Source organism: Pleurodeles waltl, chromosome 7 (assembly GCF_031143425.1).
Source record: "Pleurodeles waltl isolate 20211129_DDA chromosome 7, aPleWal1.hap1.20221129, whole genome shotgun sequence".
In the NCBI taxonomy this organism is placed as follows: Eukaryota; Metazoa; Chordata; class Amphibia; order Caudata; family Salamandridae; genus Pleurodeles; species Pleurodeles waltl.
Genome location: NC_090446.1, coordinates 464,494,588 through 464,513,157, shown reverse-complemented (window position 1 = coordinate 464,513,157; position 18,570 = coordinate 464,494,588). Strand labels below are relative to the sequence as shown.

At 45.6% G+C, this 18,570-nt stretch overlaps 1 protein-coding gene across 2 annotated transcripts in view; it reads left to right on the top strand.

The window, feature by feature from the left end:
• LOC138304196 (sulfotransferase 1 family member D1-like) overlaps positions 1-18,570 on the top strand; it is a 133,014-nt gene that overhangs the window by 96,497 nt on the left and 17,947 nt on the right. For both annotated transcript variants that reach the window (XM_069244050.1, XM_069244051.1), the window contains exons 4-5: positions 17,221-17,318; positions 17,581-17,707. In XM_069244050.1, the coding sequence (XP_069100151.1) occupies positions 17,221-17,318; positions 17,581-17,707 (225 nt within the window). The remainder of the gene's footprint in view (positions 1-17,220; positions 17,319-17,580; positions 17,708-18,570) is intronic.

Here is an 18,570-nt window from a genome sequence, read left to right as displayed (position 1 = left end):
TTAGAAACATTTCAGCACCAGACTATGGCGGTTATTACAACCCTGGCGGTCGGTGTTAAAGCGGCGGTAAAACCGCCAAAAGGGCGGCGGTAAAAAAAAATGGAATCACGACTTTATCCTGGGGAGTGCAAAGCCACGGTCTCACAAGTTTTTTCAGTGGGTGGGTTGCCCACTGCTTTATCCTGGGGAGTGCAAAGCCACAGTCTCACAAGTCTTTTCAGTGGGTGGTTTGCCCACTGCTTTATCCTGGGGAGTGCAAAGCCACAGTCTCTCAAGTCTCTCCAGTGGGTGGGTTGCCCACTGCTTTATCCTGGACATAGTGGCTGAAGATGTAGTGTATGCAGGTGTGAGTGGAGACGAGACAGGGAGGGAGGAGGGAGACGAGGCGGAGGGGGACACAGTGGAGGCAGTGGATGTTGGTATGCGTGCAAGGGTATGATGCTTGTGTGAGTGCCTTTGGGATGTGTGGTGCTTATGTTTGCCAGAGATTCCCTTGTGTGTTGAGGTGTGTGCATGCTGGTCTGATGGAGTGCTTGGGATACTCTGAGGTACAGGGGATTGGGGTTGGGTGGTGGAAGTTGGAGGGGGGAGGATGGACACAGGGACAATGGCTGCCATCAGTGCTGAGGCCAGAGTCTGAAAAGCTCGTTGTTGAGCTGCTTGACCAGAATGAATGCCCTCCAGGTATGCACTGGTCTGATGCAACTGCCTCTATGGGGGTGGAAGCTGTACCTGTAGATGCGGGGGGCACAGAGGGGCCCACCACCACATGGGAGCTCCCATCAGAGGAGTCGGTGTCGCTGGTCTCAGCTCCCGTTCCCGCCGTGGAGCTCCCCTCGCCCTCCGTCCCACTGTTGGCTTCAGACTCCGTTGTGTCGCCCTCCAGGGCCATGTGGTATGCAGCTCCCTCCTGCTCCGGTGGCACAGCTCCTCCGGCTGATGATGCTAAGGCACACAAGAACAGGGAGACCACGAAAAGGGGGGGAAAGAAAGTGGAAAGACATGTTCAGTACATGCAATACCGCTACCGTTGGCGGACACTAGAGACACAGCAGCCCTCTGCACTACACCATGCACTTAGATTTCCATCATTCCTCACAGGGACATGGGGTACATGGCCTATGCCCGATTGCTGCACACATGGAAGTCACAGGAGCCTGACTAGGTTTAATTGCCTCTGAACACAGGTGGGGGGGTGCCACATGGCCTGCCTTACGAAGGGATCTTGCCTATTAAACACGCCCTGGCCTAGGGGAACCCACAGTCCACCTCCCCCACCCAGACACCTCCAATGTGCGCTGAATCAGCTGAATGAGAGTGTACTCACCCCCTTGTGGCTGCTGTGATGCCCTCAAGCGCCCATCCAACTCCAGATACGCCACCGCCAGGATCTGGAACATCAGTGGGGTCATGGTGCGCTGGGCACCCCTCCCACGTTGGGAGGCCATCCCCAGCTGGTCCTCCGCCGTCTTCTTGCTCCAGCGGCAAATGTCCTCCCATCTTTTACAGCAGTGGGTGCTCCGTCTGTGGTGGACCCCCAGGGTCCGGACTTCCTTGACGATGGCACGCCAAATATCCTTCTTCTGTTGGGCGCTGGGGAACAGTACAGGGGAAAAGGAGAAGATATAACCGTCCGCACCGTCACAGTCATTGGCCCGTATTCCCACCCTTGCCATGACGCACATCCACTCACCGTCGTTTCATGCACGCCTCATTCTCCCCCCCCCTATCTTCCCTCCACACCAGTCCACACAGTCATTGCCCATACAGCATGCTCACAGTGTACTTACCTGTTTGTCTGGAGGACCGTAGAGTTGCGTGTACTGGGGTAGGGCCCCATCCACTAGTTTCTCCAACTCCTCTGTGGTGAAGGCAGGGGCCCTTTCCCCAGACACATGAGCCATTGTCTTTTCCAGACTGAGGTTACAGCAGCACTTGCAGTGTAGGCCCTCTTCTGTCGAAGATCAGGTATCAAGTGAGTGAACAGAGAGAAAATGGCAGTCACATCCGCGGCGGTGCGTACTGTCACCGCCGGCGTACATCGTCATTGGCTCCTGGGACCCATAGGGTCCAATGTTAACCAATGCAGGATTGCGCCGCGGTCTTCAACCGCCTACTGCGACGGTGTACAACGCCAGCGCAGTTACCTCATATCCCCTTGTCCCACATTACAGGTCAGGCAGCCGCCATTTCAGGGGGCCACATGGCATTAATTTTAAATTTGACACACATATCTAGGCCTTGCATACACACTAAGACAGGCAAATAGCGGATTTAAAACTTTGTGGATTAAAGTTGTGCTTTCGTACCTCAGTGTTGGCTGACTCTCTGCTCGCTGTGCTCCTCCATAGAACACATCCGATGGGGCAGGTGAGGAGATGGCGGCATCCTCCGGTGTACAGACCGCTGGTGGACCTGTCGACAATGGAAGAGTGACATGTAATTGTCACCTACAGACTGGACCGTGCCACAACCCAGGAACTTTGTGCCCTGTTGGAGCCAGACCTGATGTCAGCTATCCGCCATCCCACAGGAATTCCCCCTCTAGTGCGGGTCCTGTCAGTACTCCATTTCCTGGCAAGTGGGTCTTTTCAGATTACGGTGGCCATAGCATCAGGGATGTCCCAGCCTATGTTCTCCAACGTGTTGTCCAGAGTGTTGTCTGCCCTGCTGAAACACATGTGCAGCTACATCGTTTCCCCTCAGGTGGAGGATTTGCCTACAGTGAAAGGTGACTTCTATGCCCTGGGACATATCCCCAACATCATTGGTGCCACTGATGGGACACATGTGGCCTTGGTACCCCCACGCAGGAGTGAACAGGTGTACAGAAACCAGAAGAGTTACCATTCGATGAATGTGCAGATGGTGTGTTTGGCCGACCAGTACATCTCCCATGTGAATGGCAAGTTTTCTGGCTCAGTGCATGACGCTTACATTCTGAGGAATAGCAGCATCCCTTATGGGATGGGGCAACTCCAGAGGCACAATGTGTGGCTATTAGGTGAGGACATGGACCCTATTCAGTGTGACTAGGTGTCTGGGGATATCCCTAAGAGTTAGTGTGTGTCTAACAGATTTCCCTTGACATTTGCAGGTGACTCTGGTTACCCCAACCTGTCATGGCTACTGACCCCAGTGAGGAATCCCAGGACAAGGGCAGAGGAACGCTACAATGAGGCCCATGGGCGAACTAAGGGGGTTATAGGGAGGACCTTCGGCCTCCTGAAGGCCAGGTTCAGGTGCCTCCATCAACAAGTGGTTCCCTATTCTACTCACCAAAGAAGGTGTGCCAGATCATCGTGGCCTGCTGTATGCTTCACAACTTGGCTTTGCGACGACAAGTGCCTTTTCTGCAGGAGAATGGTCCAGATGGAGGTCTTGTGGCAGCTGTGGAGCCTGTGGACAGTGAAGACGAGGAAGCAGAAGAAGAGGATATCGACAACAGAAACACAGTGATTCATCAATACTTCCAATGAGACATAGGTAAGAAGACATCACTGCCTGCTACATCTGATACCCTTGTTCTACCTCTCATCTGTCACTTTCACCCAGTGTATGGACCCTGAGTAATCACTTTCCCTTTCAATTTCACAGATGTGGGTCCCACTGTGTGACATCTGCTTTGTTTCCTCATGGACTAGAGCTGTGTGACATAGGTATGTTGACAATACAATGGATATAGCAGTTTTCCAGTTATTGCAAATACACATTTTCGAAAGCACAGACTGACTCCAGATAGTTTTGTGATTTAAGGGTGTTTATTTAAGTGCTAAATAGTGGAGGGGGTTGTAAAATGATCAGGGGTGAGGGAGGAGGAATGTCCATGGCAGAGTCCAGTCTATTAGTCTCACAGGTGCATTGTCCAAAGGGGCATAGGAATTGGAGCTGGGGCAGTTTAAGGATGGACAGGGTGACAAAGTGGGACAGAAGGATGACAATCAGGGTGGTCTAATTTTTTGGTGGGGATCTAGGCATTGTTCTCTGTCTTTGTCCTGGATCTCAAGGACCGCTTGAGGGGTGGTTCTCAATCTGCAGGGGGTGGGGTGCTGGTGTCGTGGTCCTGTGGCGGTGCCTCCTGTCCACTAGCGCCGGTGGAGGTGGTTGGCAGTTAATCGTCCAGGCTTGTGTCAGGGACCCCTTGTTGTGCCACAGTGTCCCTCCTGGTGTTGACAAGTTCCTTCAGCACCCCTACAATGGTGCCCAGGGTGGTATTGATGGATTTGAGTTCCTCCCTGAACCCCAAATACTGTTCCTCCTGCAGCCGCTGCGTCTCCCGAAACTTGGCCAGTACCATTGCCATTGTCTCCTGGGAATGGTGGTAGGCTCCCATGATGTTGGAGAGGGCCTCGTGGAGAGTGGGTTCCCTGGGCCTGTCCACACCCTGTCGCACAGCAGCCCTCCCAGTTCCCCTGTGTTCCTGTGCCTTTGTCCCCTGAACCGTGTGCCCACTGCCACTGCCCCCAGGTCCCTGGTGTTGTTGGGGTGGTGGGTTAGCCTGGGTTCCCCGCAGTAGTGGACACACTGCTGCTTGACGTGCCCTGGGGACAGAGGTGTGGGCCCGCTGGGTGGGTGCTGTGCTGGTGTTTCCAGAGGGGGGATGCTCTGTTGTGGCTTGTGCCAGTGTGAGGGGAACCGACTGTCCCGAGGTCCCAGATGGGCTGAGCTGCTCATCTAGATCCAGTTGGACAGAGCTGCTGTCATCACTGTGGGCCTCTTATGTGGGTGGAGTGGACATGTCTGGAACCTCCTGTCCGGTGACGTTGGGTAGGGGTCCTGCAGGGGTGTAAAGGCATGATTATTGCATCTGTGTGTGGCATGGTGTGCAATGGGTGGGTGACCCTGTACCCCAGTGCTTGCATTCTTGTGTAGGACTTTGTGTGCTAAATGATTAGGGGTGTGTGTGGGTATGTGCAGGGGCCATGCATTGGTGATGGGTGTCCATGCTTTGTTGTTTCATGCAGGGCTTGGTGTTAGGATGAGTGGTTTGTGATAGTGGGACATATGTGAGGAGTTGGAGTGATGGGGTGAGGGTGAGGGTGGGGGTATGTGATAGCATGCAGGTAGGATGGGGGATGAAGTAGTGAAAGATTTGACTTACCAGAGTCCATTCCTCCAGCTACTCCTGCGAGGCCCTAAGGATGCAGTATAGCCAAGACCTGCTCCTCCCATGTTGTTAGTTGTGGGGGAGGAGGTGGGGGTCCGCCACCAGCCCTCTGAACTGCAATCTGGTGTCTTGAGACCACAGAACGTACCTTCCCCCGTAGGTCGTTCCACCTCTTCCTGATGTCATCCCGTGTTCTTGGGTGCTGTCTCACTGCATTGACCCTGTCCACGATTCTGCGCCATAGCTCCATCTTCCTAGCTATGGTGGTGTGCTGCACCTGTGATCTGAATAGCTGTTTATCACTGACCTTTGGTGTGGCGGACTTATGTGGGTTTCTGGATTTTGGCAGATTCCGGGCTGTGGGTCGTAATAGCTGTGGCGGAATTCCGCGGCTGCAGCGGTGTGTTGGCAGTGTTCTGCGCGGCGGTAAGCGGCATTTACCGCCAATGTTGTAGTGACCCCCTATGTGTTCTTGGCTGTCACTTGCGAACGAGATGTGCTGAATATAAGGTCCCAACAAGAACTTAAAAACATCCCTTGTCAATCAAGATCAATTTGAGCTCTAACACCCACATGCTCATCATACCGGCTGGGCAACTGCTAACATCTGAACCCAATCTCCTACAGAAAAGAGTTACGTGGAGTCCTTGCAGTAAGCTGTGGTACCAAAAGTGAAAGGCACAACACAAACCACTCGCACTCAATCAAAATTCGACCTTGGCAGAAAAAGACTGGGGGATTTTAATAAGGAGTCTTCATGGTGCATTTAATACTAATAACGCCAGCACACAATCACTGCTGCCGATGAGACTTGTGCACAATTCATTTACCAAGGATAACAAATTCAAACATAGTAAAAGGACATGCCGGCCAGCTGAAACTAAGTACAAAAAGTAGAAAGGAGCTGCGCCTGAAAAAGAGCTTAAAGAGTTGAGGAGAAAACAAAAAAGATAACTTGGGCTGTAAAACAAAAGCACATAGAGGATGAGTGGTACCAATAGACACTCTTCTTGCACCAGACAAATCACGGAAATTCTGGGGTTATGTATATGGCCTAGAAAATAAAACCACTAGCAAAGAGAACGCCGTCTGTGCGGAGAATTGAATAGACAAAGTGCATTTTCCATTCGTGGACACTGAGATACCAATGGGGCACTGCGAGATTCATTTTGTAATCTTACAGAGGCACTTAAAGATGACTGAATTGATGTAGTGGAGGCAGAAACAATCTTTAAATCAATTTGGCTCCACGGCCAATTGGCCTGTCTGGTACTGTGTACTGGGAAGACGCACATTTTTGGGCACCTTACATGTACACTCCCTTCAAGGAATCTGTTCTGTCATCCAGTATCCCAAACTCGTGGAGGAGTTCCATCTTATATCCTGTTCATAAGAAAGGGAATACTACAACACCAGAGAATAGTAGACTAATCGCCATATTGGACGTAGAAGGCAAAGCATTTGCTAAGCAGCTTCTCTATGAATTATAGGCTTGGGTTACAGCCAACAACATAATTCCATTCTACCAAATGGGCTTCCGTCCAAAGGCTCAACAACAAATAATGCAATTGCCTTTTCATACTTGGTGGACAAAGCAGTAAACAAATCATCAAGCCCGCTATATATGTTTCATAGACTACAGTGCCGCATTCAACGCTATTGACCGAAGAATACTATCAGCCAAACTCATGCATGGGGGTCTCCAAACACACTACAGGGGCAATAATAGCGCTGTACACAGACATATGGGTACAGGTCATGCTAACATGCTACTACAAAGATCCACATGAACAAGGGACTGAAGCATGGATGCATCATTGCTCCTATGCTGTTTAATTTACATATAGCAGATTTGGGCTTGGCATAATTAAAGTGGAATTTGTTTCCCCCAAGCTTCGGACCCTTGAGTTACCCATTATGCAATACACAGATGACCTGGTAATCTTAGACCATACTTGTGTTGGAATGAAGATGGCATTGGGCATATTACATAATTACGTCACAATTTCATTAAAAGCAAATACTGCAAAATCCAAAATCCTTATTTTTGGACAACGAGCTAAAAAACACCGGGTGACGTGGAACTTTGGGCCCTTAAACATTACCACAATGGGTAAATATACTACATTATTGTCTGGTTGTCAGATACAGGCAAAGACTTTCTAAAAGCAAGGGCAATAGAAGAGAAGGCGGCTAAAACTTAATTTGCCTGAACAAAACTTCATCATAGACTACAGACCGCAACAGCAGAAGGGATACACACAGTAATCCATGCCAGATTCCTCCACACGATAAACTATGGGCACCTTGCCCATCCAGGAAAGCTAAAAAAAAACATGGCAACACTGTCACACTGCAGCCTACAGGAAAATCTTTCCGCTCCCTAAAACAAAAAGACGCACCTTGATATGGCTGGAATTTGGGATGGTGAACATGGACATTGAGTGCAAAAATGACACAGGGCCTGATTTAGATCTCAGCGGAGGGGTTACTCCATCACAGCGGTGACGAATATCCTGTCTGATGAAATCTAAATACCATTGCTTTCTATGATATTTAGATTAAGGTGGACGGGTTATCTGTCACCGTTGCGACCAAGTAACCCGTCCCCCAAGATCTAAATCAGGCCCATAGTAAAGTATTACCACCAAGTAATAAGGGCTGAAGCTGGACCAATGAAAGGTGCTCCCCAGACGATTTTTAATGATGCAAGAAGCGCTTGGGCATTATACCTTCACAGGGGCTCTACAATGCTAAACCTTATCACGGAAAACTTGAAACATCAATCCCTGACTCTGTAACACCTAACGAGAATATTAAAGAAAGAAAAAAAGCATCTGTCGAAATAACAAAACTTGTCCATGATCAGGCAGATTCTGGGTGCCGGGGGACTGTATAACTCACATGTGGACGTGGCCTGCCAGCCAAACCTAAAAGCCGCCCTGGGGAGGCAGGCCTTTAGGAACATCCTACACCTTTGACTCCTGACACTGCCAATCTGTGAATTTAGGCCCATGTTTATCAGGTTTTGATGCAGACTAGCGCAGCAAGTCATCAAAGGTAAAGGGCAGGAATGTACCATATCTATGGTTCCTCTCCCTTCTTATTGCACTGATGCCATTTTGGCAGCCTACCGCCAACGCAGGCAAATTTGCACCATGGTGTAAGGGTGCCTGCGCTGCATGCAGGAGTGTTTTTGTACAGGACGGGACACCTTCCTGCACAAAAACAATCCTGGGAGGCTTTTCCGCCTTTCCATGTGTGCTGCAGAATACAAGGAAGAGAAAAAAACAAGGAGAAATAAAGATATTTCTCCTCATTGCGCCTCCCTGGGGGAGGCATAAGGTTTTGGTACTTCACCAGGTTTACATGGTCTTATAATTCAGAGTATGCGTCAAACTCCACAGGTTTTGCATTGGAACACCCACTGCAATGCCCATGGAACACTTCTCATAGCAGAGTAAGGCAATGCAGCAATTCCTTGCTTCCCTTATTATCTATGAGACCATTCAAAGCCACTCAAAATGGCATTGCGTGGCCTCATAGACATGAGTTCAAGGTTTGCGCCGCTGTTGCATCACAAAAGTGATGCATCGGCGGTGAAAGGGACTCATAAATATGCACCTTAGAGCACGCTGGAAAATACACTTGCCAGCAATTCAGTAGTGTAGACTGTGTACTGAAGCCTTGGATTCAGTGAATTATTTACTGTGTTACTGCCCAATACTGTTGCCCCAAAGGCATCTCTTCCTAAAGCTAATATTTCTGCAGCATGGGCTTCAAACTTGTAAGGAGGCTGTATAGGCAGGGCGTGATTTGGGCAGCCATGGGGGCGGTCAAGCTTTAGACCAGCTCTTGTGGCCCGACAAATATTTGCCAACATCCTGTCTGACTAGGCAGGGTGAAAGGTGCAGAGTCGTGCTACGCAGAGCTCCACGGAGTGGCTAAAAACCGCTGCTCTGCTTTGTGCTATGTTGTGCCCATTTGCATTGTGTTTTTCGTTAAACACAACGCAAAGTATGTACTCGCATTCAAAATCGCTTGTGAACGGCACCACACAGTTCTCATGGGCGCAGCCATCTTGTTTTTCACTTTTGAGGTTTATGGTGCTGGGCCTGTATTTTTCATCCCTTAATAATCTTTTCAATCCTCCACCTTCCTAATAAATCTAACTCACATTTTATTTATTGTATTAGTGTGTCTTTTTGTGTCTGTGCAGTTTTTTGTGTTTTTCATTTTTTTCATGCTTTTTGTGACTTTTTGTATTTTTGTTTATTTTTTCCTTTACTTCCTTAGTTTTTTCTTGCTCCTCCCCCAGTTTCATTTCTTCGCCCCACCACCCAATACCATGGCAGAGCAGGGCAGTGCCAGCGAACAGGGAAGCAGCAGCACCAGGGCACCCTGGACAGCCAGCAGCAGCTGTCTATCTTGTGGGCAGCGGCACCATCAAGGAGTGCAGTCCCAGCCCATCTCTTGTGAGGAGGAGGTAGCAGCCCTGGTTTTCTATGTGCGGAGCCACCTCCCCTCTATGCTGGCAGCAGGCCTGGCAGGGGTTACTCCCTGCGGGAGCATTGATTGTGTTGGGCTAGGGTGTGTAGGTGTGTTTGGGACACCACCCAGGTCCACCCCACCACCCAGCAGCTGACATACCGACCACCAGTGGAGCTGGCTCAAGTTCTGCTGCAGGAGCAGATAGACCAGGGGGAGAAGCAGCAGCAGGGATGGGCAGTGGTAAGTCACATTGCTTGCTTATTGACAATTATTATTACTCACTAGCTACAAGGGCGTTGTCGTGATCTTGATCTTGTTACAGCTACACCAGTGGTTGGGGTATTTATGGTCTCTTCTATCTGCAACTCAGCAAAAACACACCTAAAGTACACTAAAAATGATGACTTGATGGAAATGAGAAAGAACAGAAGATTAAATTAACGGATGGGTCAAATGAGTGAAAGGAAAGGATGCCTGAGTGGGTGAAAGAATGCGTGAGTGAGTTTTGAGTAAATGAATGGATGGATGAAAGGATGATTAAAAGAAAGGGTGGATAGTGGATACTGAATGGATGAATAATGGATTGCGACTTTTGGTGAAAGACTGGACAAGAGAAAGTAAAGCTTAAATCATGTTGGCTATGGGTGAATATAGTAGGAAGAATGAAAGGATGATTCAATAATTGCTTGGATGAATGAACAAGGGAGCTCTTATGTAGAGGGGCATCCTGCTCACCATCTTTGCTTTGTGTTTTATGGTTATCAAAGCTATGGTTCAAAGTGTTTTTTTTAAATAATTTGTGTTCTACTAATCCATTGACTCATTAAACTAGACAGATATGTACCCGACCCATCATAATCATACATCAACCACATCCCTGCCCATGGCATTTTGCCACCCATGACCGAAGAAGTGCAGTATGGTTCAATTCATGCCTGCAGTCTTGGCTGTGCAATGTGTGTCTGCTTCAGTTAATACTGCATTTACAAAATTTTCACTGCAGTGCAACCCGAACACACAAGGTGTGTTGTTTTCCCTTTGCCCACTCAGTTTACTCTTATTACTTCACTCCTGTATTCTTTCCTAAGTTCTTCCGCCCTAGCCTACCAAACAAATTGAAAAATCCATTCTTGGCATATGCCACCTTTTTATGGCTATGTGAAGTGTTTCCAAAATATATATCATGGTTTCCCATAACAGATTTATATTAATGCCTGTTCAGATTCTCAACTTTAGACTTTTGTCTATAGAAGGACTGAATAAGTGAAAGCTTTGGTACATGATGAATCAATGATCAGTGACACCCCTCTAGTCTATAGTAAAAGCTCTACATACCCACCTAATCCTTCTACCTTACCCTGCAGTAGAGTAAGTCAAGTTTCCTTTCCTTTCTGCCCAGCGAATACATTTGTTGGAAAGAGTGTGTGGGGGAGGACGAGGCCAGTGAGTAAAGTGGAACTAGTAAGTGCTTGATTTGATTTCAAGTTTGGCATGAGGAATACTCTGTGACAGACATGCCAAATACAATCTATATAGCCAGTTCCTTTCCTTGTAGTGCAGTGCATCATTTTCCCCAACCGTCTACTTACGGTATCCAGGATAAATATGTACGCATCTTATACATGACATACATGACATATCATATTTTTTATCTGCCTCTTAGGAGTCAGGATAGAAACTAAGTGAAAGGCAATTGGGGAAGAGCAGGGCCATTAGAATTAAAGATAGATAAAGTACTCGAAGCTCTGGCTAACATGTCTCCATTAATTTGGCACAACAACTTGTACTCCATGGTGCATAATGCCTTACCCATAAATGAGAGGTAATTCGTTTTTATTTTCCCCTCAAAGTGTCAGTTTAGTTACTAGAAAAGCCTTTAAAAGAAAAAAATGAAATAACTGTTTTTTAATCTTTTCTACCAGAGAGTCAGTGCTTTTTATGTGAGGCATCTGTGAGTAATCAAATAAAATTAGCCCTGTGACTCTCCTAATCATAATCATATCAAATTCCAGTGTCCCTAGAGGACCGACAATGTACTGCTACTGTGCCACCCACTATCTACTCTTGAAGAAGTATTTGTTCAGGGCATTGTGAACTGTTTTAAATTGGAGTGGGGACTCATACAGTAGAGTGGAGTGCTGTGTTATATAGAAAAGTGTCATATAGTGTTGTACATTGGAGTGTACAGGCAAAGTTTGGAGTATAGAAATGGGCAGTGGAGTGTACAGTAATAGAGTAGAGTAAAATATCATAGAGTGCCATGAACTGTGGTAAGCTTTTACAGTTATAGAGACGGAAGGAGAGTGTCATATAATGCAGCAGTGTAGAGTGGAATGACTTACATTGTAGTGGCGTAGAATGGATTACCATAAAGTGGAGTAACATAAAGTGGATTAGCGTACAGTAGAATACTCCACAGTGGAGTGAAAAAGAGTGGAGTGGCATAGAGTGGAATAGCTGGAGTGGAGCGGTGTGCGGTAGAGTGGCGTAGAGGGCAGTAGGATACTAGCATAGAATAGGGTGGCATACATTTAAGTGGCATAGCGTAGAGTTTAGGAAACTGTTATAATTTGGGATTGATGTCTCATACTGTAGTGTACAGTGCTGTGCAATACGGAGTGGAAACTGTTGTAGAATGGAGTAGAGGGTTGTCCATAGAGTGTAGGGGCATAGACTTGAGTGTGAATTTGGTTAGTGGAGTGTATTGGGATAAAGTGGAGTAGAGTCTAGTAGAGTGGCAAAAAGTGTAGTTGAGTTTTACAGAGTGGAGGAGAGTACACTGAAGTGGCATAGAGTGAAGTAGCATACAGTGGAGTGGAATGAAGTGGAATAGCATAGACTGGAGTGTCGTACACTGGAGTGGCATAGATGGTAATAGTGTATAGTGTAGTAGCTTACAGAGGAGTGGCATGAAGTGCAATAGCATACAGTGGAGTGGCATACAGTGAAGTCACTTAGACTGGAGTGTTGTATTGTGGGGTGGGATAGAATGTAATAACATACAATGGAGTGGGGGTAGAGTAGAATACCATACAGTAGAGGTTCAAAAGATTAAAGTTGCATATAGTGTAAAAGCAGCAAATGGAGTGGTGCACTGTGGAATAGCATAGAGTGGAGTCCAGAAGAGTGGTGTAGAATAGAATAGCAAAGAGGGGAATAGCATACAGTAGAATAGCATTGCGTCGGGAAGTGTACAGTGGAGTGGTGTAGATGGGAGAGGCACACCCTGGAATGGGGTAGAGTGTAGTAACATACAGTGGAGTGGCGTACAGTAAAGTGGCGTCCAGTGGAATAGCTTAGAATGGAGTGAAGTACCATGAAGTGACATACACTGGCGTAGAGTGAAGAAGCATACAGTGGAGTGACATACAGTGGAAAAGCATACAGTGGAGTGGCAAACAGTAGAATTAAGTAGAGTGAAATAGCACACATTGGAGCTGCATGTAGCGGAGAAGCATCAACAGGAGTTGCATACAGTGTAATAGCAAAGAGTTGAGTGGCCTAGAGTGTTGTACAATGGAGTGGCATAGAGGGTAATAGTGTATAGCGGAGGAGCATACAGTAGGGTGGATTAAAATAGAGTGGTGTAGATGGGAGTGGCATACAGTGATGGGGTTAGAGTATAATAGCACACAGTAGAGAGGCGTACATTGGAATGCTGTCCAATTGAATAGCATAGAATGAAGTGGCATACAAATGGAGTTCCATACACTGGAGTGGTGTAGAGTGGAGTAGCATACAGTGAAGTGACATACAGTAGAATAGGGTACAGTAGAGTGCTGTAGGGTGGAGTGGCATACAGTGGAATACAGTAGAGTGGAGTAGCAAATAGTAGAATGGCATGGAATGGAAAAGTATGTAGTGGAGTAGTGTCCAGTGGAGTGGCGTACAGCGGAATGACATAGACTGGAGTGCTTTACAGTGATGTTGCATACAGTGTAATAGCATAGAGTGGAGTGATAAAGAGTGGAGTCTCGTTTAGTGGGGAGGCATAGAGTGGAGTGGAGTAGAGTGGAATAGCATATAGTGAAGTTGCTACAGTGACGTAGCATACGTATGTATCTGAAATTTAGCAGAAATGTAGATTGTGGTGTACAGAGTTACTCAAAACAGCAAATTCTGTTGCGTTGCTTTTCTCTAGATTTACCAATTAAAGCAAGGCCACACATGGTGGCATGCATTCCTTTGTAAATCTGACTTAGGTATTGCATTGCCCATGCAACACCATGAGTGACACAAGGGCAACACAATCCAATAATACACTTAGGCCTCAGTTATATTTTGGGCCTGGTATACCATGATAAGATTGCAGTATACCATGGTACATGGCAATGACAAGCCAGTATATAATTGGGTAATGGCTATTTTTAAAAAATAAAAAGGCAGCCATGTTGTTTTATACTACACTTTGGCTGTGTTCAGTGTTAGGGCCTTACGTATAGTTAAGTAGTAGGCCCCTACCTATTATCACTTTATTTAAGTGGTAATGGGTGGGGAAATTAATTTATATTTTTGTTATATATTATACCCTTATACGCTGCCTTAGCGGGCTTTACCGGACATTAAAGCCTGCTCCAGTGTTTAACAAGGGAGCAGGACTTTTATGCTGGTATAGCCCAGCTGTGGAGGGCTATAAGGCTATTAGAACATTCTGCCATTAGAGGGCAGAATTTAAATAAGTTTACAGCAATGTACTGCAGTAGTTTCACAAAATGTTGTGAAAATCTGCGAAAGAACAGCAGTGACAGATATCACCGAGTTTCAATGCCTTATAAATGAAAAAATGCCCTACTTAACTGCAGTACCCAAAAAGCATCATCTCTGCACTGTCATTAAAATCCTTTCAGCTGTTTTTGTCCTACATCAAATACAATAGTCTATAGAAAACTCATTGGTGGGAAAATGTATGTTAGGAGCCCCTTTTATCTTTGCACTCCCTTAAGGATTCACCACAAAAATTAACATCACCTCAAAAGTTTAAAAAATGCTATAGATCTGAAAAGTTTTGTGGCGATTCCTCGAACAGTTTGAAAGTTATAAGGGAGCTGATATCCGAAGAATTCCTATTTTTGGGAATACTAACTATTACTACAAAGTGGCAATCCGATTTAATGTGATTCCTTTCTTTATATATATTGTATTTGTTATGTATTTACTTACTGGTTTACATAATCATGTGACCATACATGTGTATTTTAGCTGTTCTTGTAGTAATTCCGACACTTTACAAATGCAGTCTAGTTTATTTTTTGGGCTTCCTTGTTACTTTTAATAGTATTGTGGTGCAAGGTATCAGTAAGCTGAAAAACCTTACAACTTAAGAAATACTTACTCTACTTAGCTGCAGTATCCAAAGAAATAATTGGTGCCCCGTGTTACCCAATCGTGCCACTTTTCAGCATATGGCTGTTTTTACGCTATGCGAAATACAAAAGTCTATGTGAAACGCATTGGAATTCCTGCCTGTTTTTGGACTCCATTTTTTCTTTTTATCCCCTTGGCCAAACTCTGCAAAACATTCAGTACTTTGTCAATGAAATGGGGGAAACAGTTCTGCAAAGTTTTGCGGGTATTTGTCAAATAGATGCAAAGTTTAATAAGGGTCACAAATCCCCAAAATCCCTATATATCTATGTATATCCAAACTACAAACCAGGTTAGTGTGTTCTTTATGTTCAGGTCATCACCTGCTATTCACTTCACTGTGGTGTGTGTTAGGAGGTCATGGGGCCAAGGCCACCATGCCTGAAATGCGTCTTTTCCATATTTATTTACAATAAACCAAATATCACACTGTAACCGTTCTGAGTGGGCACTGTTGTTTGTGATGACTGATTTGGGGTTTGGATAATAGAATGCACTAGTAAGCTCCTCCAGTACTGAAGCTGCACCTGTGTTTAGCGCAGGGAACCACTTGGAGCCAAAGTTCTTACCTATATCGTTACTAGAAAAAAACAAAGGTTAAAGTTCCATTATAGTTAGGTGTGATAAAAAGTTCTGTTTTTGAAAAAAAAAACACCTTAGAAATTCACTGAAAAAACAAAGGTTAAAGTAACATTATAGTTAAGTGAATATGTCAGAGACAATATTAACATTTTGAATCTTAATGTTTTGTACACCAGGGTGCCTGGGAGGGTATCCTGACGCCGAGCAAGGGCGAGTCTAGCAAAACCTAAGGCTTAGTGGCACTACTTGAAATCTAGGTCTTCAAGATTTTGCGGAATTCAAGAACTGGGGAGGAGGATCCTATGTGTATTGGAAAGCTGTTCCATGCCTTAGGAATGATGTAAGGGAAGCTCAACCACCAGATCTGATTTACCATTGCTGTGGGATGTGTGGAAGTAGGAGTCAAGATGAGCGGAGGTGTATGGAAGGTGTGTGAAAGCAGATGCAATTGTTGAGGTATTATGGGCCAGTGTTTTGTAGAGCCTTGAAAGTGAGGGTGAGAAGTTTGAATTGTGCTTGTTTGTTTACGGGGAGCCAGGAGAGCTCCTTCAGGTGTGGTTTGAGTGTGGCATGGGAGGTTAAGATCGATTATAACTATCGAGAATCTGAATGGTCTGCAGCCATCAGGTGAGTATTTTCTTGAACCTGGCATAGAGGGTGTTCCTGTAGTCCGGAATGTTTGTGATAAGGGTGTTGTGGCATTTTTCCGGCTGCTGATTGACAGCCATTTGAAAATCTCCCTTAGCATCTTTCTCAGCATTTTCAGGGTATGGAAGCATAAGGCAGTGACAGCATTGACAGGCGGTTATGTCGAGTTTGCTGTTGATAATGATCCAGAGGTTTTTGTTGTGGGTCGTGTAGGATGGGTGTTAGTCCTAGCTCTGTTGGCTACCAGGTGAAGTCTCAGGGTGAACTGCTCTTCCCAAAAATAACAATATTGATCTTGTTGGTGTTCAGCTTCAGATAGTTGGTCTTCAATTAGTGGGCAATTTCAGTCATAAAGGTATTGAACTTGATCTGGTTTAATGGGTGTCTTGCCCATAAGGAAGATAATAAACTGCGTGATATAGGCATATGAGAGGATGTTGATGTAATGAGGATGCCAGCTAGAGGGATCATGTTTGCATTGAAGAGGGTCAGGCTCAAGAAGATATTTGTTGAACGTCTCAGAAGAGGATTTATGGTGCTAGGTTAACTGACTGGGTTCTTTCAATCAGGAAAAAGTATATCTATCTGAACGCATGTCCCTGGATTTTGATGTTGTGTATGCTTTGAATGAGGATTGGATGGGAGACCATTTAAAATCCTGCGTAGAGGTCCAGGAGGATAAAGGCCACTGTGCCTCTTCTATCAGTGTCATACGGGTGTCATCCGAGATGGTGATAAGGGTAGTTTCTGTGATGGTTTGGACTATAAGGGGAGCTAAGACAATGGTCTTTACTGACTTGATCATGTTGTGGGCAAGCTGTCGGGCTCTAAATGTCCCTGTGAATAAATTCAGCTAAGATGTAGACCTGTGACCTATATGTTACACATAGAACTCTGCTGAAGATGCATAAACCTAGTGAGGTACCAAAGAGTGTGCGAAACAATTAGCTTGTGGGTTATACTCAGATCCTGCAGCAGTCACATTGAAACACTGACCTCTTTTAAGTTACATTTTTTTTCTCCCACAGGAACTGAGCTCCTTGTCAATGCCCCATCTCCCAGGTTCATCAAGACCCACTTACCTGTCAAGCTGCTTCCCAGGACTTTCTGGGAGAACAACTGCAAGGTACTAAGCTCCGAAGTGAAGGGGAGTGGTGTGGATTTATGTGAAACTGAAACCCATAGAAATGGAAAACACAGGGGATAGGTAGGGAGATAGTCACTATTATGGGTGACAGGGCTTCAAGAAAGGTCTTTCTGTTGAAGATCTTGTGATGTGTGTTAGCATCTTCTTGTTTCTGGTGCTAGTATGCCGTCAGGCCTTCCTTCAAGTGTTAGTATATAACAAATTGTATTTTTGTTATGTTTTCTCCCTCCACCTCCTACAGATCATCTATGTTGCACGAAATGCCAAGGACGTGGCAGTCTCCTATTACTACTTCAATAAGATGGTGATGGTACATCCGGATCCTGGGACTTGGGATGATTTTTTGGAAAATTACATGGCTGGAGAAGGTAAGTCTTTGGAATTTCCTGGGAGAATTTACAGTTGGGTGTTACAGTAATACAGTTTAAATTGAATCATTACAAATGGTTAGAACTGAATCCCTTTGCCACATACAGGTCTTTTGACACTACAAGAATGAAAGTCCTATAGTTACTGAATAGCTATGCCACTTTATCCTTTTCCAATTCCCTCTCCCCACCACATCCCATATAGCTCCATTTCCTTTTCCTTGAAGGCCTCAACTTTGCAAATCCTCTGGAGAACTGCCCCACAGCTAGTGCTAGGCTGTCCTTTACTTGTGGAAGGGATGAAGTTCTACACTAAAAGCATACCCCTATCTGAAGGTGGGGCATTTGCTTGCACCTCAATAGGCTTTTGGAAGACTAAAAGTTAGTGGAAGTGGTTTGGTGTAGCAGGTATATAGCCTTTTTTCCTTTAGCTTTTGGGCAAAAGGAATATTTGCAGCTTCTGAAAAATGTATTCACTCACCAGAACAGGGGTTCTTCATTTCCTCTTTGACTGTGTGATCTATGTGTATTTTATATATAGTGCGTGGTCAAAGTTTTTTTAATGTGCAGTTTTGGGTTACACATTATTCGTGCAATTCAATAATTTTGATAATGCATACAGTCATAACCGAAGAACTATTGATGTTGTACTTGAACCAACATAATGATACGGTTTAGAAGTGATGATTAATAATACAGTATAGGTATCCCACATTTTCATGATAGACACCATTTCATTAAAATGGATGCAGATTCTGGTGTTCTTCTCACCCTGCTTCTGCTTATTTCTCCTCCCAATCTGTGACTTGCTACACGTCTTCTCTCCCCACAATATCTGTGGAGTGCTATGATGTAGATGGCAA